We start from the raw sequence: 26607 nt of genomic DNA, 5'->3' as shown, positions 1-26607 counted from the left end.
GCTGCATAGCAGAGCCTGGATTTGAACTGCCAATCTTCCGGTTGATAGCCCAAAGCTCTACCCACTAGGCTACCTAGTGGGTACCTAGAGGCTACCTAGAGGCTACCTAGTGTGTAGCCTAGTGGGCAATCTAGGCTACCTAGAGGCCCTTGAGCAAGGCCCTTAACCCTCAATTGCTTAGACAATATACGGTCACAGTACTGTAAGTCGCTTTGGATTAAAGCGTCTGCTAAATGCCAAAAATGTAAATGTAACGAACTCTTATGGGCCTTATCGACTGGACCATGAAGGTTCGAGACCTTACCAACTTACTGCAAAGTACTGTGTGATATTTCACTGATTTTATTTTGGTCAGGGTCGCTGTGGGACAGGGACCATACGTAAGTACTGGGCACAAGGCACACCTTGCAGGGCAACGCACACCAATATACTCCCTCACACCTAGGGTCAATTTTAGATTAGCCAGTCCAACGTTTGCATGTTTTTGAGATATGTACAGGAAATCTGAGTACCCAGAGGAAAAAAACAAAACTCCTTTCAGATCATGACCTAAGCAAAGATCGAACTCAAGTTCCTAGGACTGTTTTTGTGCAGCACCCTGTTTTACCAGCGGCACAATCATACGGGCGTTTCGATTTACTTAAATGTATCTGTTGTGCCTCCTTCTGAAGAGATTAGTCCAAAAAGTGTTGCCAGTGCACTATCAAGTGATTTAAGTGAGTTTTTAACATACTGACATGTCCTCCTATGAGATCATGTAGCTAGATTTATAGCTTTCCACTAATAAAGGTGCACTGATCAATAATGATTTTCTATCTTTGCAAAAGGTTTAACTAAACAGAACTGTTGAAATAATGTTATTGAAACATGGAACGAACATGCTGGCTTGTTTACAATTCTCCTGCTGGTCTTGTTATAGCCAATCACACCAGAATAACCTGATGGCTGGCTTCTTATAGTACTATAGGTAACAGGGTGAAAACTCAGTCTGCTGCTCACCCTGTAACCACTAAAGCTAATATTTTACTTTGCTAATATACTATTATTAATATTATTAGGACACTCGGATGGTGCTGTGGTAAATTACACCCCCTTGAATGTCCACATACAAACATGATTGGCTAAGTTTTTTGGGAGTAATTGCCAAGGCCCTGAAATGGTTTAGCATCCTGTCTGGAGTGTCATACTGCTTTGAAACAGGACCCATCACAACCAGGACCAGGGTCGTTCCTTTAACTCTTGTAAGCCTTTAACTTTTACCTTTAACTCTTGTAAGCATAATTGTCTTTTGGTTTGTAATTAATTAATTAATCCTATAATGAACTGTGTTTTACCAACACTTTATCCTAGTCAGGGTCATGGTGGGTCTACTAGCTAAATTGACTTGCCAATTAAATGATGTAAATACTAATTTACTGGGTGGACAAATACTTTTTCACAAGGGTGCTATGTATGTTGAATAACTTTGTCGCATAGGTAAATAAAATGTAGTTTTACAAAATGTCTTGTGTATTACTAGTCTCAGGCAAATTTATTAAAAAGAAACAACCAATGAAAAAATACCCATGTTTTATTGGGTTTATATGTTCAGTGTTTTATATCTTCGCATTTGGATCTGTGTATGTTTTCTTTATTTTATGAAGTGGAAATAACAGCCAGTGCTGAAATCTGATCACTGCTTTACATGGCAGTTAGATAGCAGATAAAGCTAGCTGTCTGACTAATGTGGATAATTTTTGCTGGCCATCAAACATTCTGAGATGTGTACTTTGTATTCACTGGCATTGATAAGGGATCAAGAAGTAAAGAAATTCCAGTGTTATTACAATTATCTTGTAACTACTAGGGATCCATTTCTTTCTCCTCCCTTATAACCTCTTTAAGCCACTCTTAACTCAAAATCTTCTGTCAACAGCTATTCATAAGTTCAACACTAAAAAACCCTCTACGCTTGTCACTACAACTCCCCAAAACACTAAACGCTTTTTTAAAACAGACTTTCTGTTAAAACAAGGACGAAGAACACAGATGGAAGGTAATGAAGTCTTTTAATCTTGAATTACAAAACAAACATTCTTTTTGTGTCTTGTTTTCTTAGGAATGCTGATTTCTGCAGTAGTCATATAATACATACAGCTTACTGGCTTAACACCCACTGTCTAGAAAATCTGTTACATTGTACATTAGATTTGTGGTCCACCACCTTTGAGGAAATCGAGTGGATATACGGTGGATCTACAAATTCTACACACCCCTGTTACAACAACAGGTTTATGTGATGTAAAAAAAATAGATTAAATCCACATTTAATGTTACATATCTGTACAATTCAACTAAAAAACAACCTGAAATCTCAATATATTAAATTAAAATAGGGTGTGCACACTTATGCAACCACATTATTATTATTATTTTTACCCCTCTAATTTCAGTTTGTTTTTCAACTGAATTACACAGATTATAGGTCACCTTAAGGTAGAATTAAATGTGAATGATCCTGGTCTGATTTTTTTACATCACAAAAACCTGGAGGTGTGTAAGCTTTTTATATCCACTATATGCTTTTCAGTTTGATGGCTGTACAGCAACAAAAGTCATTCATATCAAAATTAATATTCTGTCTTCATTCTCCTCATTGTAACCCAATACAACATCTAAATTAAAAACAAGTTGCAAAACATAAGGACTCAAACATAACAAAAATACTGTAGAACTTCAACAGTAAGTTTAAATGAGTTCTTTCTCTTAGTTTTGACTCTGGAAGTTTGTATATAGTAGGTAATAAAGTGTAAGCTTTGTTCTAGGAGATACAATAACATAGTCACCAATGTAATAATATAAACAGAAATGTTAAAATACTTTTTGTAATAAGATTTAATGCTAACTCAGTTTGCTCAACAAAACATATCTAAAATGCACTTGCCTTATATAGTATTTTTCAATAATCAACATAAATATTTCAATTCAATTAAAAAAAAACAACTGTTTTTACAGTGTCATGAAAATTGCAATGTTTTGCATAATGTGTGCCCCTTGTTTAATATCATTTTTCATTTCATTCAATCAACTGCATTACCTTGGTCATTGTTGCAGCAGGCTCAAATAGTGGGTGCCTGGCTGGCCGACAGCTCAGTAAACCATGGTGACACCTGAGCACCTGTGTAATTTCATTTAATGACCATTCAGTGAGACATGCAATAACAAAGCCATTCAGTATAGGGGGCAATTACTTTTTCACAACACTAATGTAAGGCTAAATTGGTTTTTATTGCATTCCTTGCCATGGTTAGGACAGACAGCCTTGGCTTCTGTCCTCTAATCTAAAAGACTTGTTTGATAGTGCCTAAGTACTATCAGAATCAAGTCCACATAATGGAGACTGCCTTTTTAAAAGACACATTTAGCTGTCCCCTAACAATGAGACAGAGAACAGATACTAGACATAAGAAACAATCAATAAACCCACAGATATCTAATACTACATTTAAATCATTTATAACGCATGATTGAGGTCTAGCCCAGAAATTTTTGGCTACAGTCCTGGAGGCTGTCTGCTTTTGCAAAGTTTAATGTTTTCCCTACATCCAAAACAATTAATCTAGCTTATTAAAGCTTGATAATTAGCCCAGAAACCAAATAATAAGGTAAAACCTAAAACTTTAGTTTAGAAGTCAATAAGCATCCAGGAGTAGAGCAAACCAGGTTTAGTCAAAACAAAACAAATATTAAAGTTGGGTGGTGTTAATTTTCAGAACAATTAGATATTTGTCTTGGTTTATACTAATTCTAATCGGGGAACACATAATGAAGATTACATAATTAACAGATTGTGCAATTATTAAAGCTGAAGTACTTTGCACTGTGAGAGGACAATTATATAATTGTGTTAGTTTAAACTCTAGGGTGAAATTTGAGAACATACTGTATACAGTACTAAATGTATTCAGTAATAAATAAAGTAAACTTTTTAGAGTACATTAAGAACATATTTTGAGAAGAAACACCTACATTACGCTATTCCTCAATGTTACTGGTGAACAGTACCACCATATCAATTAACTTAGACCCATATGTTCCCCCCTAAATATAAAGCTACATTACTAAACCCATTTTTGCAACAGGAACAAATATGAAAAGACTGAAGTAGGCCAGATTTCAATGAGGTGATGGGTGTGTTTACACAAAAAATGTTGCAGATGGCATTAGGTTGTTACATGGAATGAAAAAATACATATCTTAAGATGGCTTATAAATTCTCACCTTTTATCTCAGCATGTAGAGCCGAGCTACAGACTGCTGTCGCATTAATTCTAAATACTGGTACTATGTTATTAACCAACCCTGGCTACATTTAATCTGTTCAGTCTTGTTAAAATAAATTATTATTATTTTAAAAAAAAGGACTGGCTATTAATAGAAATCAACATGGAAACATATAGATTTCTGAATAAGTTAAATAATATATAATATGACCTGGTGTATATTTCTGGGATAGCACAATGTAATTGGCTCTTACTCCGAGCTGAACTGTCGTCTTCTTACATTTGTGCATGCACCAGTATTGTATTGTATGAATATTTCTAATATATGGAAAAGCTTTTGTCTTTAAAGATTTCTGCATCTAATGTTTGGTTCTCTGCCATTGTGCGGTCCCTTTCAGCTGTGTAGGCCCAATGATGGCATGCACTGACCTAGTAACTTCTCAACCCCTTGCTTTAAACATTGCTTTCAGGGGCTAGAGGGTGAGCAGGGCGAGCAGGGTGAGCAGGGCTCCCCGTTTTCCTCTGTTGCTTTTGCTTTTTGCAGCGCCGCCTGGATCCGGAAATGTGTCCGTGACTCCATGGAGTAGTTCTTGTAGTTTTGCCTGTGGAGCAGAGGTCAGACAAAGGGGTTGCAAAGATGCTTTGGTGTGCACATACCAGTGTAGCAATACTTAGAAGTCCAAGTCAGTTCTATTCCAAGTCAAATAAGTCTCTCATGTTCTCAATGTAAGTCAGGTTCAAAGTCACCAAGCTGCTACTTAAGTAAAATCCTTTGAGTCGTGAGGGGCTGTTGTAATTCAGTAAAAAAAAAAGCTTTTGGAGGTTTCATAAGAGAAAATCCCAGTAAAGGCTTAAGTCACAAAAAGGGCAAAGGTAAAATGAAAGTGGTGGCCCAACTACTCGAAACAAAGTGACAAATGAAAGCCACAAAAACATCTGGAGCAGGCAAAATAAGAAAATGTATACAAACCCTGTGAGGTGAGGACATTAAGATTAAGTATCAATGGAGAATTCACCAAAGACTTAGTGTTTAGCAAGCAAAAATTTATTTTGGTATACCACTTTGTGCCAAACTTTGTGAGTGAATTGTCAGTCAGTTCAAAGACAATGTTTCTCAGCGCAAGGTTGCAAATGATTGAAGTCTTTTACCATCTACATATCATAATATCATTAAAAGATTTAGGGAGTCACAGGAAATCTTTGTGCATAACCATCAAACCCTTAGGTGGTATTATTTGAGAAACCAACAGGCTACCATGATGGGCATAGTTACATGGGGTCGAAAGTACTTCTCAATCATTGTCCCTTACCAGTCTCATCAGGAAATGCAACCTGAAACTGTATTATGCAAAGAGGAAGTCATGACAAATTACAAACTGCTCCATTAGCAGACACGTTTGGTCCAAATCATGGTCCAAGTCAACACTAGTGACACTGTGTTACTAACACAATGTAAGAAGGCATGTGTTATAAAATGTAATACTTACTTGGCCATCATCAGTAATTTTAAGGCATCTTCTCTCCTGCCCTGTTCCAGACACAGCAGTCCATGTTCCAGTAGAGCATTTGGTACAAGGTAGTGGTCATATTTAATCTGAATCTCACTGTGTAGAAAAGAAAATAAGAGAAATAAATTTCTCAATAATGAAGTCAGTTTGAAAGGGTACATGAGGCCCTCATTAGTTATTTCTTTTCTTTGCCTAAGACTAGATGGGCAGGGGAATTCCAGACATTGTTTCATTTAGGCTCTTTGTCTCAGAAATAAAAATGTATTTCCGTGTTTATATACACAAGTTACTCTGCATATCCAGTCAGTCTAGCAACATTTGTAATGTCTGATTTAAATCCATTTGACAAAATCCTGGTCTCATATTATTGGTCCCACAACAATAATACATTTCTGGAGAACCATGTGAGGAAACATGTGACATATAGGTGAATAAAAATCTATATCTATTAAGATAAGATCAAACTCAGGTTTAAATGAGCAGAATAAACCAGGAGTGTCCAAACGTTTTCATAAAGGGGCAGACGTTAATTCAAAGCCAATATCAGAAAAGTTGGGACATTTTGTAAAACATCAAAGCAAGAATCTGTGATTTGTAAATTCTCTTGAACCTTTATGTAAGTGACAAAAGTGCTCAATTGTATTTTGTAAATATAATCAATTGTTGAAATGATGCCTGCAACACTCAAAATATAATTGAAAAGTTTATATTCAAGTCACACCATTTTGAAACATTCTACCATAAGCAGGTGACTTGTTAACAGATAATGGAATCATGATTGGGGAGGAATTTCCACCAAAGACTCTTTGCAAGCTGTGGCTCACTACTTTGTGGCATGTTTTGTGAAGACTTGTTGAGAATTGAACCAGTTCAGAAAGAAAATTCAAGTTACACCATGCTACTGTGCTACAGTGATAAATACAGCCATTGGGCACTGGGGAATACTTTGGGAAAACTGTTGTCACTTAACACAGTCTACCACTGCATCAATTAATGCAACCTAAAACTGTATTACACAAAGATAAAGCCATACATTAATTATATGCAGAAACACGCTTAAGTTTTTGGGCCTAAGCTCATCTCAGATGAAGCAAAATACAGTGAAAACATGCTAAAGTCAGATGAGTCCATGTTTCAGCTAATTTTAAGGAAAAATAAATGTTCTCTATGCCAAAGATGAAAAGAACCATCTAGATTGTTATCAGTGAAAGGTCCAAAAGCCAGCTGTTGCCATTGAACATGGATGCATCAAAGCTCACTTTTATGGGTGACCTGCATGTGTGAGAAGACCTTTGACCAAACTATTGGGAGTTAAGAAAAAACATATTCCATGTGAATTACAGCATGACACAGCCAGGCATCATTGTGCACTGTGCATCATTCATAACTACAAAATACATATAAGTTGAATGGTAAAAACACTGAAATCCATTAAATAAAGGTTTAAGACAATTAACAAACTACAGATTATTGTTGTATTGCATTTTACACACACACACACACACACACACACACACACACACACACACACACACAATACACTGAATGATGGCTCACTTGCAGTGGACGAGTGTAAAGTAGTGCTCTGCTTCTTCCGTGTAGCCCAACTGCTTAAGACACACACCCTTCAGCAGACCTATCACACACTGGTCATCTATAGAATACTCTGTCCCTAAAAAAGAACCCACAGGATACACAATACACAATCAATAGCAGTTCCATTGTAGAAACACACACATTCTGTGTCAAGGCCAATAATGTCCTCTTGTGTGAATGCACAATGCATTCTGTAGTTTGACTGGAGTGGGAGAGCATTGTGCAGTGTTAGAAAATAATGCTGTATGAAATGCTGAGTGGTTGGTAATGTAGCATTATATTTGAATGAACTATGTCAGTACTTGGGTGCTGTTCAAGTTTCTCCTGAGCCTCGACCAGCGTCTTCAGCATGCCCTCTGTCAAATCTTTGTGCTTCCCGATCACTGTGTAGCCATTCCAGATATACATCATCTCCTGTAGAATAAATACAATGAACAAAAAATGTAAGCATAAATAAATATGTTTAAAAACAAAACCAACAGGGGAAAAGTAATAAGATAACAAAGCCGTTATTGACAATGCAGCTTTCAGACGTCCATAAAAATAAAAGATTAGGTTTTTGCAGCAATTTTGACCCATTCTTGTGGGCAAATTGTCTTCAATCACCACAGTAATGGCAGCCCCATTTTCCATGACTTTGTTTTAAAATCCTTCAATAATTTTTTTAAATAAACTTGGCTTGGCTTCACAAGCACATGGTCAGATGTCCAAATACTTTTGGCCAAATAGTGTATATCAGTGTATATATTTATGAAAAATCATAAACTCAAATTATACAGTTCAAAGGTACTGACCAGTGGAGGTGCAGGTAAAGGGATGGAATTCTCTGCATTGTAGCGGCGAGCCTTGCGGATAGCAAACTTTTCAGTGGGTAGAGACTTCCCAGCTATTTTCTGCTTTTGTCCAGGTACTTCCCTGCAGAAACACAGTAAATGTCGCTATAAACATTACGTGCACATTTATGACTAACTGACAGAACTGGTACATTCATAGACTAATAAACATGTGGTGCATGATTACATATTTCCACACATATTCTATATATTACACATTACTTACACACACACACACAATCTTGGCTCTGTAGTTTGCCATTACCTGAACAATGCCACCTCACTTTCGCCAAATGCCTGGCATTCCTCTGCACTCATCATGCTGAGGTAGGCAGCTTTCATATAAGTGTACATGGCCTGTGAAAAAAGAGTTTTTGTTTATGAGAACCAGAAACCACGGTGTCTGTGCTGAACAATGTACTGTACTGTAAAGTTTACTATTTACATTTACATTTTCTGCATTTAGCAGATGCTCTTATCCAGAGTGACTTACAGTGCTTCCACAGCAAACAATTCATTACTCTAGTTTAAGTAAATAACAGTCCAAGAACACAAATCTGCTAAAACCTGTAAGAACCAAAGCTTTTTTTTTTTTATGAAACTGTTGCTTTTTTAGATAGTTTTTTTAGATACTGTTGCAATGCAAAAATATCTAACACCGTCAAACACTTAATACTGTATGTAAATTTATAATACTTATTTTATTCAAACATAATTCCACTATAAAATATCTTATGTACTTTTATAGCTCATGCCCTAAATAAACAAGATCCCATAAGATAATTTGTTTGCATTCGTGCATATTCCACTGTATTGTTATTATTATTATTATCAAATTAATTTTATTACAATATTTGCACATAGTGAGGAAAATAAGTATTTGATCCCCTGCTGATTTTGTAAGTTTACCCCCTTACAAAGACTTGAACAGTCTATAATTTTTATGGAAGGTTTATTTTAACAGGGAGAGACAGATTATCAACAAAAAATCCAGAAAAAAACATTAAATAAAAGTTATAAATTAATTTGTATTTAATTAAGGGAAATAAGTATTTGATCCCCTACCAACCAGCAATAATTCTGACCCCCACAGACCGGTTATGTGCACAAAAGGCACACAGATTAGTCCTGTCCCTGTATAAAAGACACCTGTCACAGAATCAGTTTCTTCCGTTCAAATCTCTCGACCACCATGGGCAAGACCAAAGAGCTATCAAAGAACGTCAGGGACAAGATTGTAGACCTGCACAAGGCTGGAATGGGCTACAAGACCATCAGCAAGAAGCTTGGTGAGAAAGAGACCACTGTTGGTGCGATAATTCGAAAATGGAAGAAATACAAGATCACAGTCAATGGCCCTCGCTCTGGAGCTCCATGCAAGATCTCACCCGGTGGGGTAAGAATGATTCTGAGAAAGGTAAGGTCAGCCCAGAATTACATGAGAGGAGCTTGTCAATGATCTCAAGGGAGCTGGGAGCAGAGAAATGCTGGATATGACCCCAAGAACACCATCCCCACTGGGCATTTCTTTGCCTCCAAACACGGCGAGTGGAGTTGATGCCAAAGAGCTCAATTTTGGTCTCATCTGACCATATCACATTCTCCCAAGCTTTCTCTGAATCATTCAGGTGTTCATTGGCAAACTTCAGACGGGCCTGTACATGAGCCTTCTTGAGCAGAGGGACTTTGCGGGCACTGCAGGATCTCAATCCATTACGGCGAAGTGTGTTACTAATGGTTTTCTTGGTGACTGTGCTCCCAGCTCCCTTGAGATCATTGACAAGCTCCTCCCGTGTAATTCTGGACTGACCTCACCTTTCTCAAAATCATTCTTACCCCACCAGGTGAGATCTTGCATAGAGCTCCAGAGTGAGGGTGATTGACTATGATCTTGTATTTCTTCCATTTTCGAATTATCGCACCAACAGTGGTCTCTTTCTCACCAAGCTTCTTGCTGATGGTCTTGTAGCCCATTCCAGCCTTGTGCAGGTCTACAATCTTGTCCCTGACGTCCTTTGATAGCTCTTTGGTCTTGCCCATGGTGGTCGAGAGATTTGAATGGAAGAAACTGATTCTGTGACAGGAGTCTTTTATACAGGGACAGGACTAATTTGTGTGCCTCATGGGCACATAACCGGTCTGTGGGGGTCAGAATTCTTGCTGGTTGGTAGGGGATCAAATACTTATTTCCCTTAATTAAATACAAATTAATTTATAACTTTTATTTAATGTTTTTTTTCTGGATTTTTTGTTGATAATGTGTATCTCCCTGTTAAAATATACCTTCCATAAAAATTATAGACTGTTCAAGTCTTTGCAAGGGGGTAAACTTACAAAATCAGCAGGGGGTCAAATACTTATTTTCCCCACTGTACATAACACATATTGTTAACATTCATTCATTTCTTTCATTTACTTTATTCTATTCAGGTTCAGTGGGTACAATTCTCTAAGCAAAAGGTAGGAAACAACCTAGAGGGGTCGGCAGTTCATCACAGGGCACACACACACACCTTCACAATTTCGCAATTTAGTATCTCCAATTATCTGACCGCATGTCTTTGGACCATGGGAGGAAACAGAATTCCCAGAGGCAACCTACTGGAGAACATGCAATCTGCCCACAAAAAAACAAAACAAACAAAAAAGAACACTATCTGGGAATCGAAACCAGGCCCTTCTTGCTGTGAGGTGACAATGCTACCCATCAAACCACTGTGCCACCCTATTGTAAACATATACCAACGCATCATATTTAAAAGTCATAAACTACATGGTCAAAAGTTTGTGCACACCTGACTGTGAGCTTGTTGGATATCTCTTCCTAAAACCATGAGCATTTATGTAAAGTGGGCCCCTTTGCAGCTATAAAAACCTCCACTTACATCATTTCAGAGTTTGTAAGAATTTAGTAAAACGAGCATTTGTGAGGTCTAATATTGATGTTGGACGAGTAAGTCTGGTTAGCACCCAACATCAGTTAATAGCTTTCCAGTTAAACTATGTCTTTATGGGTTTTGTGCACAGGGGCACAGTTATGCTGGAACATGAAAAGGTATTCCCCAAATTGTCTTAATTAAAGTAAAAGCATTTATATTATTACATAGAATTGATTTTATACATGGATAAAAGACATGTATTCAATCATTACGAAGGATGTACACAAGCTTTTAGTTAGTACTTTTAGTATAGAGTTTTACAGAGGAAAAGTTGGCCGTTGGGTTTCCTTGCACATGTGCAATAAACAAATTAGTGCAGCTGCATAACAAAACCTTACACACGAGCAAACCTTACACACGCAACTGCAGCAAAAATAGAGAGGCTGTGCATAATGAAACAGGCAAAGAAAAATGCAAGAAGACACATACTGCTATGACTTTTTAAGTTGCTGAAATGTTAAAGGGTCTTTAAACTGAATTTCCAGCCTTGCTTAATGCAGTTCTGGTATGGTACAAATGTTTTACCTTAGACCATGCATTCTCTTTGCTAAGTAGATCTGCGTAAAAGTAGGCCATCTTCCAGTGCTGCTTATATGTGAAACACCACATCAGCTCCCAGTAGCACATGTGATGAAACTCCTTCCAGTCCTGCTGGGCCTCACAGCACTCCTCAAAGTGCTTAATTGCCTAAAAATACACACAAAGCACACACAGACACACCTAAGTACGGCCAAACACTGGCATACACAAACAAGCAAACACTGCAAAAAGTTAACTCATGATGAAATAATTAGGAGCAACTCACAGCATCCAGATTGCCGTTGATTTCTTCTATTCGACCAGCAAAGAACAAGAAAATGGATCCCTGTACACAGATAAGGCGAAAAAGTGCATTTAATCACATGAAGTACTGAAGCCTGCAATACGCTGTCTAAGAAGTTTTCAGTTTCAGGCCACTCTGAAACTAACTGTGCTAATGACTTACAACTTACAACTGTTATACAACTGACATACAACTGTCACATTCATACTTTCTTTATCTTATTCTTTTGATTTTATTAAACAAAAGTTATAATAAATTAATATATGTATATTATATAATCTATTATATACATTATTTAATTATATATACACCAATGAGGCATAACATTATGATCTTTGTTTCTACACTCACTGTCCATTTTATCAGCTCCACTTACCATATAGAAGCATTTTGTAGTTCTACAATTACTGACTTTAGTCCATCTATTTCTCTACACACTTTTTTAGCCTGCTTTCACCCTGTTCTTCAATGGTCAGGACCACCACAGAGCAGGTATTATTTAGGTGGTAGATCATTCTCAGCACTGCAGTGACAATGACATGGTGGTGGTGTGTTAGTGTGTGTTGTGCTGGTATGAGTGAATCAGATACAGCAGCGCTGCTGGATTTTTTAAATACCGTGTCCACTCACTGTCCACTCTTATTAGACACTCCTACCTAGTTGGTCCACCTTGTAGATGTAAAGTCAGAGACGATCGCTCATCTATTACTGCTGTTTGAGTTGGTCATCTTCTAGACCTTCATCAGTGGTCACAGGATGCTGCCCATGGAGCACTGTTAGCTGGATATTTTTGGTTAGTGGACTATTCTCCATCAGACAGTGAGGTGTTTAGAAACTCCATCAGCATTGCCGTGTCTCATCCACTCATACCAGCACAACACATACTAACACACCACCACCATGTCAGTGTCACTGCAGTGCTGAAAATGATCCACCACCCAAATAATACCTACCACTGTGCCAAATCTGTGATTTGTTTTCTTAAACCTTGAAAGTTAAATTAAAACAACACCTGCATGTAGCCTTTTACAGTAAGTAAATAAGTAGGTATTTTACAGTAATTAGTGCTTTAAGCAGTACATTTTAAGGTGTGACTTATAATCAATCTCTATATTTAGTTGATCTTTATAGCCTTCATAAGTTACTTGCACCAGTAGGGCCATTTGGATAACTGGCTACTTAAAAGCATAAAATCTCTCATGGCTAATAGACCGTGAATTGAGTATCACGTATCTAACAAGAAGAGGAGAAAGGAGAATCTACAAACTTTGACCTCTATGTTTGGCATTTCCAAGTTCTTTATTTGCTCTTGGTAAGAGAGGTATAACTGATACTTTAGTAAACACAATTGTTATTGTTACATTTGGACACTTTCTGTAGTTCACCTTACAAACACCAACACAGTAAGATAAAAATACCTTAGGATACTGTTTCAGATACGGCTGCAGTAGTTTCTCTGCATCCTCCACATCTACTTCTCCAGTGCCTGAATGGTACATAAACAGATATGCACAAAAGCAGGCACACACTATTACTTGGAGCTTTTTATGAGGATAAAGATACAGATAGTAATACTACATACTTCCTTTTTTGTTTGAGAATATTTTACAAAAGCTAATCCATTATGGGTTTATATTTTATTCAAGGCTCTCTTACCCAGAATAAAGGTCATGAATGTGTGGTAGCAGAGCAGCAGCATGTTACACAGGAAAGACCTGAATGTGTGCTCAGCTGAACCTTCCTGCAGCTGCTGCAGACCAAACTCCTACAACACACAATATACACCGATCAGCCATAACATTAAAACCACCTCCTTGTTTCTACACTCACTGTCCATTTTATCAGCTCCACTTACCATATAGGAGCACTTTGTAGTTCTACAACTACTGACTGTAGTCCATCTGTATCTCTGCATGCTTTGTTAGCCCCCTTTTATGCTGTTCTGCAATGGTCAGGACTCTTCCAGGACCACTACAGAGTAGGTATTATTTAGGTGGTGGATCATTCTCAGCACTGCAGTGACACTGACATGGTGGTGGTGTGTTAGTGTGTGTTGTGCTGGTATGAGTGGATCAGACACAGCAGCGCTGCTGGAGTTTTTAAACACCTCACTGTCACTGATGGACTAAGAATAGTCCACCAACCAAAAACATCCAGCCAACAGTGCCCTGTGGGCAGTGACCAACTCAAACAGCAGCAATAGATGAGCGATCGTCTCTGACTTTACATCTACAAAGTGGACTAACTAGGTAGGAGTGTCTAATAGAGTGGACATGGTATTTAAAAACTCCAGCAGCATTGCTGTGTCTGAACCACTCGTACCAGCACAACACACACTAACACACCACCACCATGTCATTGTCACTGCAGTGCTGAGAATGATCCACCACCCAAATAATACCTGTTCTGTGGTGGTCCTGTGTGGGTCCTGACCATTGAAGAACAGGGTAAAGCAGGTTAAAAAGGTATGTAGAGAAATAGATGGACTACAGTCAGTAATTGTAGAACGTCAGTGTGCTTCCATATGGTAAGTGGAACTGATAAAATGGACAGAGAGTGTAAAAACAAGGAGGTGGTTTTAATGTTATGGCTGATCACTGATCTTTGGATCAAGACATGTATCAATACAAGCTATACATACAGATATGTAGCAAACTGAGGCAAACTTGAGTGAGTAAATGAGAGGAGAAACATGATGGTTGCTGGATTGGTGGTTTGTACAATACCAAAAACATATAGGAATATATACCAGGGAACTTTAAAGCTTTTGACAAGTTGAAGAGACATTGACTGTTGTTCTTTAATTTGTCACACAACTGTAAATCCCATTAAATCACCACAAGTTTTTCCCTCACATTCACATTCACATTCTGGCTGAATCGTAGAGCATAGTAAGCTTACCTTATTACCAGAGAAACCCACAAACTCTAGCAGCTTTAGGGTTCTGGTGGGCAACAAGGAAAGCATCTGATGAAAGAAAGTAAAAGCAAAATTATCATCATCTTTATATCATCATATTTATATTTCTGCCTAATTTTAAGCCTGGCTTATGCTTTATCTGAAGTGTTCATAAACCAGGCTTTAGAAATACACATTACTACACTCACCAGATTAAATGATCCCACTCCAAGCTTCACTCCTCCCTCAAAGTGGCCATGACTTTTACCCTGAACATAACTGGGGGAACTTAGAACTGAATGGAGCTCCCTGAAAGCACAAAAACACTCTTAAACACATAAATTGTTTAAAAAACAATTCCATCAAAAGTATCTGTATTTTTTCAATCACTTAATTAACTGCAATAACAGGGAAACAAACGCAAAACGTCTTACTTGTATATCTGATAACTGTTTCTCACTTTTATTCCTCCCTTGATAAAGCTGATCATATTTTCATCCTGCACAAACAGAACAAAAATTAGAACAGAAATGTCAAAATGTTTTGCTTAATATAGAAATGATGCATGCGCTCAGGTGGCACAACTACATTGGCATATTTGGCTTCGAGGGTATTCCAGGGTATTTCTGAATTGTGCCCTGTGTTTCCCAGTGGAAAAGGACCCACTGTGGTCCTGACCATTGCTGTCTTAAGTTACTAAGCCAAAAGGGGGTCAAAAAAGTAAAAAATCTAAAGTGAATATAAAAGTAAATTTATTTTTTTAATAAATCGTTTTTCCTCACTGTATCAGGGAACACAGGGAGCCAAAAGGGCTGGTCTTCCCTGATCCCACATTTTTTCAAACATACACTATATGGACAAAAATATTGAAACACCTACTTGTTACACCTACAGAAGCTTTTATGATGTCCCATACATCTATAAGCATTTATATGGACTTGGGCACCCCTTCGGAACTAAAACAGCTTTTTGCCCATTCATCTAGAAGAGCAGGTGTTTTAAATGGTTTGAGGTCAGGTCTCTGTGTGGGCATTATGGACATTGTTATGGACATTGCTTTGGGCACTGTTGGCAAGGAGTGTTCCCCGTCCTGGGTACTTCCCAGTGGAACCGGACCCACTGTGATCCTGACCAAAAAAACTTAGTAAATCAGAACACATTTTGCAAAACATCATTTTATTTGTTTATGACAAAACCCATTTTAGTTTTGTGAAAATGCCATTGTTGTTTTAATTTACAAAACCAATAGGGGTTAAAAAGTAAGAAAGCTAAAGGGAATATAAGAGTAAATGTATTTTTTAATGAACCATTTTACTTTACTGTATCAGGGAACACAGAGAGCAGAAGAGGGCTGGTTATCCCTGATCCCACATTTTTTTAAACATACACCATATGGACAAAAATATTGAAACACCTACTTGTTACACCTACAGGAGCTTTTACAATGTCCCGTAAATCTATAAGCATTTATATGGACTTGGGCACCTCTTTGGAACTAAAACAGCTTTTTGCCCATTCATCCAGAAGAGCAGGTGTTTTAAATGGTTTGAGGTCAGGTCTCTGTGTGGGTCTTTCGAGTTCTTCCACATCAAACTCACCCAAGCATGACCTTATGGATGTTGCTTTGTGCACTGGGACACATGCTAGAAGAAAAAAAGGGCCATCCTTAAACTTCCAAACAAAGTTGGAAGCATAAAATTGTCCAACATTTCTTGGTATGCAGAAGCATTAAAATTTCCCTTTACTAGAACTAAGGGCATGGGCTAACCCCTAAAAAAACCCAATAGCATTATCCCTCCTCTATCAAACTTTACAGTCGGCACAATGCACTCACAAGGCAGGTAATATTCTCCTTGGATTCACCAGACCCTGACTCATCTATCAGACTGCCAGAAAATAAGTGTGATTCCTCACTCCACAAAACATGTTTCCACTGCTCCAAAGTCAAGTAGCGGCATGCTTTACGCCATTCCATCTGACGCTTGGCATTGTGCTTGGTGATGTAAGGCTTGCATGCAGCTGCTCGGCCATGGAAACCCATGCCATGGAACTCACGGCACAGTTTTGTGCTGATATTTATGCCACAGCAGGTTTGGAACTCTGCTGTTATTGAGTCTGCAGAGCGTTGGTGACTTAAGCACTATGCCCCTCAGCACTTGGTGATCCTGCTCTGTAACTGTATGTTACTCACTTTGTGGCTGAGTTGCTGTGGTTCTTAATCACTTCCCATTTTCAAAAATACCACTCACAGTTGAATATCTAGGAAAGAAAGACATTTCACAAACTGACTTGTTGTAACGGTGGCAACCTATTACCGCACTACAATGCTAAAATTCAGTAATCTCTTAGAACAACCCATTCTTTCACTATTGTGAGTAAAGGCAGACTGCATGGCTATGTTCTTGACTTTATGCACCTGTAGCAACGGTACTAAATGAACACCTAAATTTAATGATTAAGAGGTGTGTCCCAATACTTTTGTCCATATAGTGTATGTCTAATGTCACTGAATGTGCATGCAGGCACGTTTTGAACAGTTATTTTACTCGCTTTAGAATATGCAATAAAATTACGAATTTGGCCAAATACTTGCAGTGCATTGAGTCAACACATCCACAAGGCGGCAGTATAAGCACGGGTTTTTATTTCACCAAGCAGGCGCTACACTTCATAAAGCTTAACGGAAATATAAATCGATTAAACATGTGGAATCAGGTGTAGCTGCTGCTTGTGTGGACTAAAACCTGCAGCCACACTTGTCTTTTGTGACTGAGAATCCCCAAACCTGAGTTATGGACACTGAAGAAGTAAAAGTCACCTGTAGGAAAGTCAGTGCTGCCCTCTGCAGGAGACATTCAGCATAGCACACTTCAGCATGTAGCTCAACTGAAAACAAAATCAACAAACAGTTAGCATGTACAAATCGCATTATCAAACGCAAATAAAAAAGTATTAGCCAGTAATGTTACCAAATTACTTATTGTTATTCTGGTCATGCATAACCGCAGCTTGTAGAAGAGTGGTACTTTACACACTTTCAAATAAGCTACACTAACAACAAGTGTTTCAGTCTTTTATTGCCAGCAAATGTACACCTATCAGCCATAACATAAACCACATCCTTGTTTTTACACACACTGTCCATTTTACCAGCTCCACTTACCATATAGGAGCACTTTGTAGCTCTACAACTACTGACTGTAGTCCATCTGTTTCTCTGCATGCTTTGTTAGCCCTTTTTCATGCTGTTCTGCAATGGTCAGGACCTCCACAGAACCACCACAGAGTAGGTATTATTTAGGTGGTGGATCATTCTCAGCACTGCAGTGACAATGACATGGTGGTGGTGTGTTAGTGTGTGTTGTGCTGGTATGAGTGGATAAGACAGCAGCGCTGCTGGAGTTTTTAAATACCTCACTGGACTGAGAATAGTCAACTAAACAAAAATATCCAGCCAACAGTGCCCCATAGGCAGCGGCCTGCGACCACTGATGAAAGTCTAGAAGATGACCAACTCAAACAGCAGCAATAGATGAGTGATCGTCTCTGACTTTACATCTACAAGGTGGACCAACTAGGTAGGAGTGTCTAATAGAGTGGACAGTGAGTGGACACTGTATTTAAAAACTTCAGCAGCGCTGCTGTGTCTAAATAATACCTGTTCTGTGGTGGTCATGTGGGGGTCCTAAAGAACAGGGTGAAAGCAGGCTAAAAACATATGCAGAGAAACAGATGGACTACAGTCAATAATTGTAGAACTTCAAAGTGCTTCTATATGGTAAGTGGAGCTGATAAAAAGGACAGTGAGTGTAGAAACAAGGAGGTGGTTTTAATATTATGGCTGATCAGTGTATAAAATAAATTTTATTAAAGAAATTACATGCTTCTAACTTTGTGTCAACCATTTAAACAAGGGCCTTTCTTGTTCCAGCATGCAGCTGTGCCATGATAAACCAAGAGGGCTGATAAAAGACAAGGTTCATAGGGTTTGTTATAAAGGAACCCAAGTGACCTACACAAAGCATTTCACTCAATAAATACTTAGCATAAACTGGATTGTGTGCCTGGTCTGCTTTTCCAACATCAGTGCCTGACCTCACAAGTGCTAGAACACTTGTATCAAATCGTGTGTTAGAACTACAAGTGGGAGGGGGGACTCCAGAATTTATAAGGAATGGCCAGTTTAATCATGGCCATGGTGTCCATTTAATTTTGGCCACCCCAACCATCTAGAATATTAAAACTCTAGAACTTAAACATAACTATATTTGGTATGAATTACATGCATACAATTAAAGAAACAATAAACAAGCCATCAACAATCCTGAGGACCCAAACAGAAGACATGATGTTCTGAAGAAACATTATACATATGGTCGCAAGGAGTAGACATTGACCAGATGGGACTTATAATGTTTATAAAGATTTCATTATTTTGTTGAAGTAGAACAAATGAATCATTATTATAAATTTTAAGGTGTATGTAATACAAATTACATAGACATAAAACTATGTTTAAATTCAATAAAATAACCTTAGAAAAAAGCAGAGCTAATTATGTTTAACCCTTTCCACCGCATTTCCTCTGCAGTCTCTAGGGCTCCTCCCTACAATTTAAATACAGCTATTGTAGAAACACAGTGTGTAAAATGTAGTCGCTACTTACCTTCCGTAAAGCTCTTACTATTAAAGGTGGACTTCCTGCGGTACCTAAAAAACAGACACAGTATATAATTTAATAAACTGTTAAATTTTAATTAGATTCCCATTCCTTTAGTAGCCTTATTCTGTACATTATTATTTTGTTACATTAATCTGCAAATTTTCTTATATTTGCACTGTGGTTCACTTTATAATTTACTTTATATATATATATATATATATATATATATATATACAGTATATACTGTATATATATCAATCTCTGTAGTGTGTACTATTACTTTTGATTTATGTAACTTGCTACTAAGGCCTTAATTTCCTTCGGGATTAATAAAGTATCTATCCATCCATCCATCCATCCATCCATCCATCCATCCATCTATCTATCCATCCATCCATCCTTATTATGGTCATGCTGGGTCTGGCATCCTAAACAAAGAAATACATCACCAGATTATCACAGGGTAAATCATAATCACTTACTTCCTCAGTCACACCTAAACAAACTTTAAAACAGCCAGTCCACCTTCAGCAAGTATTCAAGACAGACACTGTCTGGACAAGGAGTCCAGCATTTGGCATGTGGGTAAATCAGTGCCCACGGTATGGGTGATCTTCATATATGTGAAGGTTCCATTTATGCAGAGGCTGATATTGGTATTATGAAGAGACATATGCTGCCTTCAAGAAGACATCAATGAAAGGCCTCATACTGCATGAGTTACAACAGCATAACTTTATAGACATAGAGTGCATGTCCTTGACTAGCCTGCCTGCAGTCCAGATCTGTCTCCTATTTCTTTTACCCAACTTTTCAGGAAATGGGATTAGTATTAAGTAAAACACACTAACATATTTTGGATCTGTGGAAATCCGTCTGTCCGACCAATACATTTGGTTTTGTTGGATGTTTACAGTGTACTACTAGCCCAAAATTTGGTGGACAGTCTTCTCAGAAAATGAGTTACTGCAGAAGGTGGTGGCTGCATTTTGTGTAATGTAACGGTTTCAGAAAAAAACATTAAAAGACACACGTAGATGTGATGTTTGGGAGCCCAAACATTCTTCTGACCATGTAGTGTACATGAGGCACATTTTCAAACACAAACATTCCAGCAGTCTCGGTGTTAGGTGGTTCAGAAATTCCACCAGCCCATATGACGTGTGACCCTGGTGATAACCAGTGCACATCACTAACCCAAACATTACAGATAATCAGAGGATTTAAAAAAACAACTGAAAATTCTTAAAGTGGGAGAAGCTTTTTTTTAAAGAAACTGAATCTCAAATATGATACGCTTGGTCACTATGGCAAACAAACATAATTTACTATTCTGACATAGCTCATGATTGTATATTTTTGTATGTAGAATCTTTCTGTTTCTGAATCTGGCTATACAAAGTTTATGTGCTCTTATATACAGTGTATCACAAAAGTGAGTACACCCCTCACATTTCTGCAGATATTTAAGTATATCTTTTCATGGGACAACACTGACAAAATGACACTTTGACACAATGAAAAGTAGTCTGTGTGCAGCTTATATAACAGTGTAAATTTATTCTTCCCTCAAAATAACTCAATATACAGCCATTAATGTCTAAACCACCGGCAACAAAAGTGAGTACACCCCTTAGTAAAAGTTCCTGAAGTGTCAATATTTTGTGTGGCCACCATTATTTCCCAGAACTGCCTTAACTCTCCTGGGCATGGAGTTTACCAGAGCTTCACAGGTTGCCACTGGAATGCTTTTCCACTCCTCCATGACGACATCACGGAGCTGGCGGATATTCGAGACTTTGCGCTCCTCCACCTTCTGCTTGAGGATGCCCCAAAGATGTTCTATTGGGTTTAGGTCTGGAGACATGCTTGGCCAGTCCATCACCTTTACCCTCAGCCTCTTCAATAAAGCAGTGGTCGTCTTAGAGGTGTGTTTGGAGTCATTATCATGCTGGAACACTGCCCTGCGACCCAGTTTCCGGAGGGAGGGGATCATGCTCTGCTTCAGTATTTCACAGTACATATTGGAGTTCATGTGTCCCTCAATGAAATGTAACTCCCCAACACCTGCTGCACTCATGCAGCCCCAGACCATGGCATTCCCACCACCATGCTTGACTGTAGGCATGACACACTTATCTTTGTACTCCTCACCTGATTGCTGCCACACATGCTTGAGACCATCTGAACCAAACAAATTAATCTTGGTCTCATCAGACCATAGGACATGGTTCCAGTAATCCATGTCCTTTGTTGACATGTCTTCAGCAAACTGTTTGCGGGCTTTCTTGTGTAGAGACTTCAGAAGAAGCTTCCCTCTGGGGTGACAGCCATGCAGACCAATTTGATGTAGTGTGCGGCGTATGGTCTGAGCACTGACAGGCTGACCCCCCACCTTTTCAATCTCTGCAGCAATGCTGACAGCACTCCTGCGCCTATCTTTCAAAGACAGCAGTTGGATGTGACGCTGAGCACGTGCACTCAGCTTCTTTGGACGACCAACGCGAGGTCTGTTCTGAGTGGACCCTGCTCTTTTAAAACGCTGGATGATCTTGGCCACTGTGCTGCAGCTCAGTTTCAGGGTGTTGGCAATCTTCTTGTAGCCTTGGCCATCTTCATGTAGCGCAACAATTCATCTTTTAAGATCCTCAGAGAGTTCTTTGCCATGAGGTGCTATGTTGGAACTTTCAGTGACCAGTATGAGAGAGTGTGAGAGCTGTACTACTAAATTGAACACACCTGCTCCCTATGCACACCTGAGACCTAGTAACACTAACAAATCACATGACATTTTGGAGGGAAAATGACAAGCAGTGCTCAATTTGGACATTTAGGGGTGTAGTCTCTTAGGGGTGTACTCACTTTTGTTGCCGGTGGTTTAGACATTAATGGCTGTATATTGAGTTATTTTGAGGGAAGAATAAATTTACACTGTTATATAAGCTGCACACAGACTACTTTTCATTGTGTCAAAGTGTCATTTTGTCAGTGTTGTCCCATGAAAAGATATACTTAAATATCTGCAGAAATGTGAGGGGTGTACTCACTTTTGTGATACACTGTACATGCTCAAATGTAAGGGACATGGAAACAGACAAGGAACCAACTGTGATTGTAATATGAGACCAAATGTAACCGAAAAAACACTAACAAATTTAAGTTTATTTGTTATTTAGAATTGTGCTGGTTCAAACATATAGGGACAAAATATACAAACCCCATTTCCAGAAAAGACATTTGCTTAAATGCAATAACACAAGAAACTGTGCTTTGTTAATTCATTTGAACCTATTTAAAAGATTTTCAACATTTTCACCAAGCAACTTAATTCCCAATTCCTCCCAATTTAGCGCAGTCAATTTGTCTTACACTGCTGAGGGATACCCGGTTGCATCCGAGAAGAGCATGTCGCTGCCCACGACTCTTCCAACATGCTAGCAGAATATCTCGCTGCACTGGGTGCTAACTTATTTGTATTTTGTTAATAAAAACACATGTAGAATTTGATGTCTGCAACACCCTCCAAAGGCATGTCTACCCCTGTTACATCATCTTTCCTATTAATAAGGCATTTTATTTATTTAAAAACTTTGGAAACTAAATGTTGCAATTTTGTAAGTCAAAATGTTCTGTTCACAGAATAATCCTTCTTTTGATGATGTCCCATACATTGTTAAAATAAGACAATAAGGACTGCAGGCAGGTCAGTCAAGCACATGCTCTGTGTCTGTAAAGCCATGTTGTTGTAGTGCCAGGGACGTTCTGGAGAAAAATGTCACCTCAATGGCAGCATTTCTTTCTAAAATCTTAATATGCCTTTACGTCAATTATACCTTCTTATGTATGCATGTCACCCATGCTGTGGGTAGTGATGCTCCCTCATACCAAGACAAATGTTGACTTTTGCAGCTCCCTGATAACTATATGGATGATCCTTATTTGTTTTTCTTGTAATTTGTAAGTATGGATTATTAAATCATTTTGTAAGACAGATTCATTACCGCTGACACACAGCCTGAGCATCTTTCATAGTGTTTCCAGCTGACAGGATCTTCTCAGCATCAAAGGTCATCATTGCCTGCATTTCAAGAATGGTGGCATATGTGAGCGCATGATACATGCTGTCTTTAGTCCTGTCAGAGAACAAGAAAGAAAAATACTTTAGATCTATTTATAAAACAACAGCACTTACAGTATGACTCACCCTCTGCTCACTGTAGCAAAGCTGGTGATAAACACTTAGACTGCAGAGAAAGACTTAGTAAGATTGAGAACTATAGGACACTGTTATTAACACAGTTCTTTAAATTATAGTACATGCATTTTAATGTTTGCATGTCAAGGTCCTCAATAAACACAAGGCCAATTTATTAAGGAGCAGTACACACCCAGATATTTACTCGTTAACACTTAAGATTAATTGAAAACAGACAATCCACCTTTGTCATGTTTTAACAATGTGGTAGGTAACTAGAACACCCAGAGCAAAGCTACACAGACACAGGGAGAACATGTGAAACACTTTAAAGGCTGTGACTGGAACCAAGGATTAAAAAACTAGGCCTCTAGGACCAACATTGCTACATGGCACTCACTCTACTTGTTTGTTTGTTTTATTAGGATTTTAACGTCATGTTTTACACCTTGGCCACATTCATGACAGGAACGGTAGTCACTCACCACACAAGATTCATCAGTTCACAAGGCTACATTGAACACAGTCATGGACAATTTAGTATCTCCAATTCACCTCACTTGCATGTCTTTGAACTGTGGGAGGAAACCGGAGCACCCAGAGTAAACCCACGCAGACACAGGGAGAACATGCAAACTTTACACAGAAAGGACCCGGACCACCCCACCTGGGGACCAACATTGCTACATGGCACTCACTCTACTTGTTTGTTTGTTTTATTAGGATTTTAACGTCATGTTTTACACCTTGGCCACATTCATGACAGGAACGGTAGTCACTCACCACACAAGATTCATCAGTTCACAAGGCTACATTGAACACAGTCATGGACAATTTAGTATCTCCAATTCACCTCACTTGCATGTCTTTGAACTGTGGGAGGAAACCGGAGCACCCAGAGTAAACCCACGCAGACACAGGGAGAACATGCAAACTTTACACAGAAAGGACCCGGACCACCCCACCTGGGGATCGTACCCAGGACCTACACTCACTCTACTAGCCGCTCCGGCATGCTCACCTGTCCGTTATTTGATATGAGTAAAATCAAAGAGACAAAGTGGTTGGGCATGCAGTGAGTCTGCCTTGTTGATTAGGTAGCTTATAAAATAATCGATGAATGTACATACCAGACAAGTGTACCTAATAAAGTGTTCGGTGAGTGCTTAAATAAAGTATAAATTAAAAGATATCTCTTAATAATTTGTTGAGAATAATTATGATCCTAAGGTACAATAACACAAGCTGTCACTGATGCAAATTTCACTACAGCGCCACTAAAGCCTGCTTGTGGAGAAACATTTGCTAAATATAAGTTGATTACAAATAAGGTTAAAAAAAACCTGAACCTATCTGAAGGATTGACCGAGTGGATCATTCTGGTCATCAAGTTTGTACGCTGAATGCCCCTCCAGACACAACCCTACGGGCTTGGGCTGGCACTGAGAACGCACTGACAAGTGCACTGTGTTCAGCCACTCCCCTCAGACAAAGCCAAACATGTCTGTGCATGTGGTACCTCGCTGAGATGTGAACCCTGGATTTCAGTGGAATGGGCTAGCATAGTTTACTGTTGTGACATCCAAATATTTAAAAAATAAACAATAATATTAAATAAGCAATGAAGCAAATATAATAAATATGAATAGTTGGGTCAGGAAGGGCAGCTAACGTAAAAAAAACTGCCAAATCAGGAATTTGAACCAGAATAATCCACTGTGACAACCCCTAAATATAGGAACAATATATTTAATACATTTTGGCAAATACTGCAATACATAACATATACAGTACATTAAAAATGTTATTGTAAAAATATTGCCAGAAGTGATACAAAACCCACAACTTATTACACAACTTCTGACAAGGCCAATATGAACATGTGCTGCATTTCACCATAAAATAAGCTAGTAATTAAAATTTTAATACATTTAATAAAACTCTTGTTTGTGTTGATTCCCGTAAGAAAACATCCCTGTGTGAGGAGAATGTGGCACTGCAGGTCAAAATCATTTAAGTGCAGGATTACAGGCTAAACCAGTTTAACCTGGTTTCCCTTTAAAAAGAAAGCTGGTATAATGCTTGTAAGGCAGACACACAAAGGAATGCTGAATAACTGCATGGCTCACATTTCATCCCTATTCACTAAAACTCTTATACACAGTCACGGCTTATAGAGCCTGTGGAGAAATTCTTAGAATATACAACTAGGGTTAAATTTAGCAGCAAACAGAAAGCAGCAAATTCTGCAATTTAGTACACAGAGACATAGCGAGACAGAAGAGGGTAAATAAATGTAAAAGTACAATGCAAATGTAGTTTAAAATACTGCACTATATGATCTAAAGTACACAGCCTTCTTTTGTGACTAGTGAATTTGTCAACAACACAAGCAGCAATAGGTGCATAAAATTAACTTTAACACAATTTGCTCAATATTCTTTTTACCATAATCAGGGTTGCAGTGGGGTTTGAGTTGCACGAAAGTACTGGGCACCCTGAACAGACCACCAATCTTGAGGCATAATACACTTACATATTATCTTGCTCAGTCACACCGAGGGGTAATTTACGTGTATGTTTTGGGGGGTAAAAGGAAAGCCTACAGCCATGTGATGTTCAAAGACAAGAAAAGCCGGACTTTTTTGTCCTGCCTGAGCTGCCTCAGTCAGCTGTTAGTACTTTAACTGTGTAAGTACTTTAAATAGTCTGGCTTTAGTTCCAGCCCTTACTACAGAGTTCCAAACTGCTTCTGAAAGCAACAGCACAAATAAAGCCTCAGCAGCCTCAAATAAGCCAAAGGTCAATATTTGCAATGGCAAGCACCAACGAGAACTAGTGATGTAACGATGCACCACAAGACAGTTAAAAATTCAAATCGGTTTTTCAT

General features: G+C 38.5%; 1 protein-coding gene across 1 annotated transcript in view; it reads right to left on the bottom strand.

Annotated features, from left to right (window-relative positions):
• Positions 1–2031: 2031 nt before the first annotated feature.
• Positions 2032–26607, bottom strand: part of ttc39a (tetratricopeptide repeat domain 39A) — a 31798-nt gene continuing 7222 nt past the window's right edge. The window contains exons 3-18 of the mRNA XM_062999008.1: positions 23524–23655; positions 19526–19569; positions 17678–17745; positions 15294–15358; positions 15069–15168; positions 14863–14928; positions 13618–13726; positions 13380–13447; positions 11944–12003; positions 11664–11825; positions 8465–8556; positions 8161–8281; positions 7669–7780; positions 7328–7442; positions 5750–5866; positions 2032–4864 (exon numbers count right to left, since the gene is read on the bottom strand). Coding sequence (XP_062855078.1) covers positions 4729–4864; positions 5750–5866; positions 7328–7442; positions 7669–7780; positions 8161–8281; positions 8465–8556; positions 11664–11825; positions 11944–12003; positions 13380–13447; positions 13618–13726; positions 14863–14928; positions 15069–15168; positions 15294–15358; positions 17678–17745; positions 19526–19569; positions 23524–23655 — 1567 coding nt within the window. The 3' untranslated portion in view covers positions 2032–4728. The remainder of the gene's footprint in view (positions 4865–5749; positions 5867–7327; positions 7443–7668; positions 7781–8160; positions 8282–8464; positions 8557–11663; positions 11826–11943; positions 12004–13379; positions 13448–13617; positions 13727–14862; positions 14929–15068; positions 15169–15293; positions 15359–17677; positions 17746–19525; positions 19570–23523; positions 23656–26607) is intronic.

This window comes from Trichomycterus rosablanca, chromosome 7 (assembly GCF_030014385.1).
Source record: "Trichomycterus rosablanca isolate fTriRos1 chromosome 7, fTriRos1.hap1, whole genome shotgun sequence".
NCBI lineage: Eukaryota > Metazoa > Chordata > Actinopteri > Siluriformes > Trichomycteridae > Trichomycterus > Trichomycterus rosablanca.
Note: the sequence above shows the minus strand (reverse complement) of the source record. Positions and strands in the feature narration are given on the sequence as shown.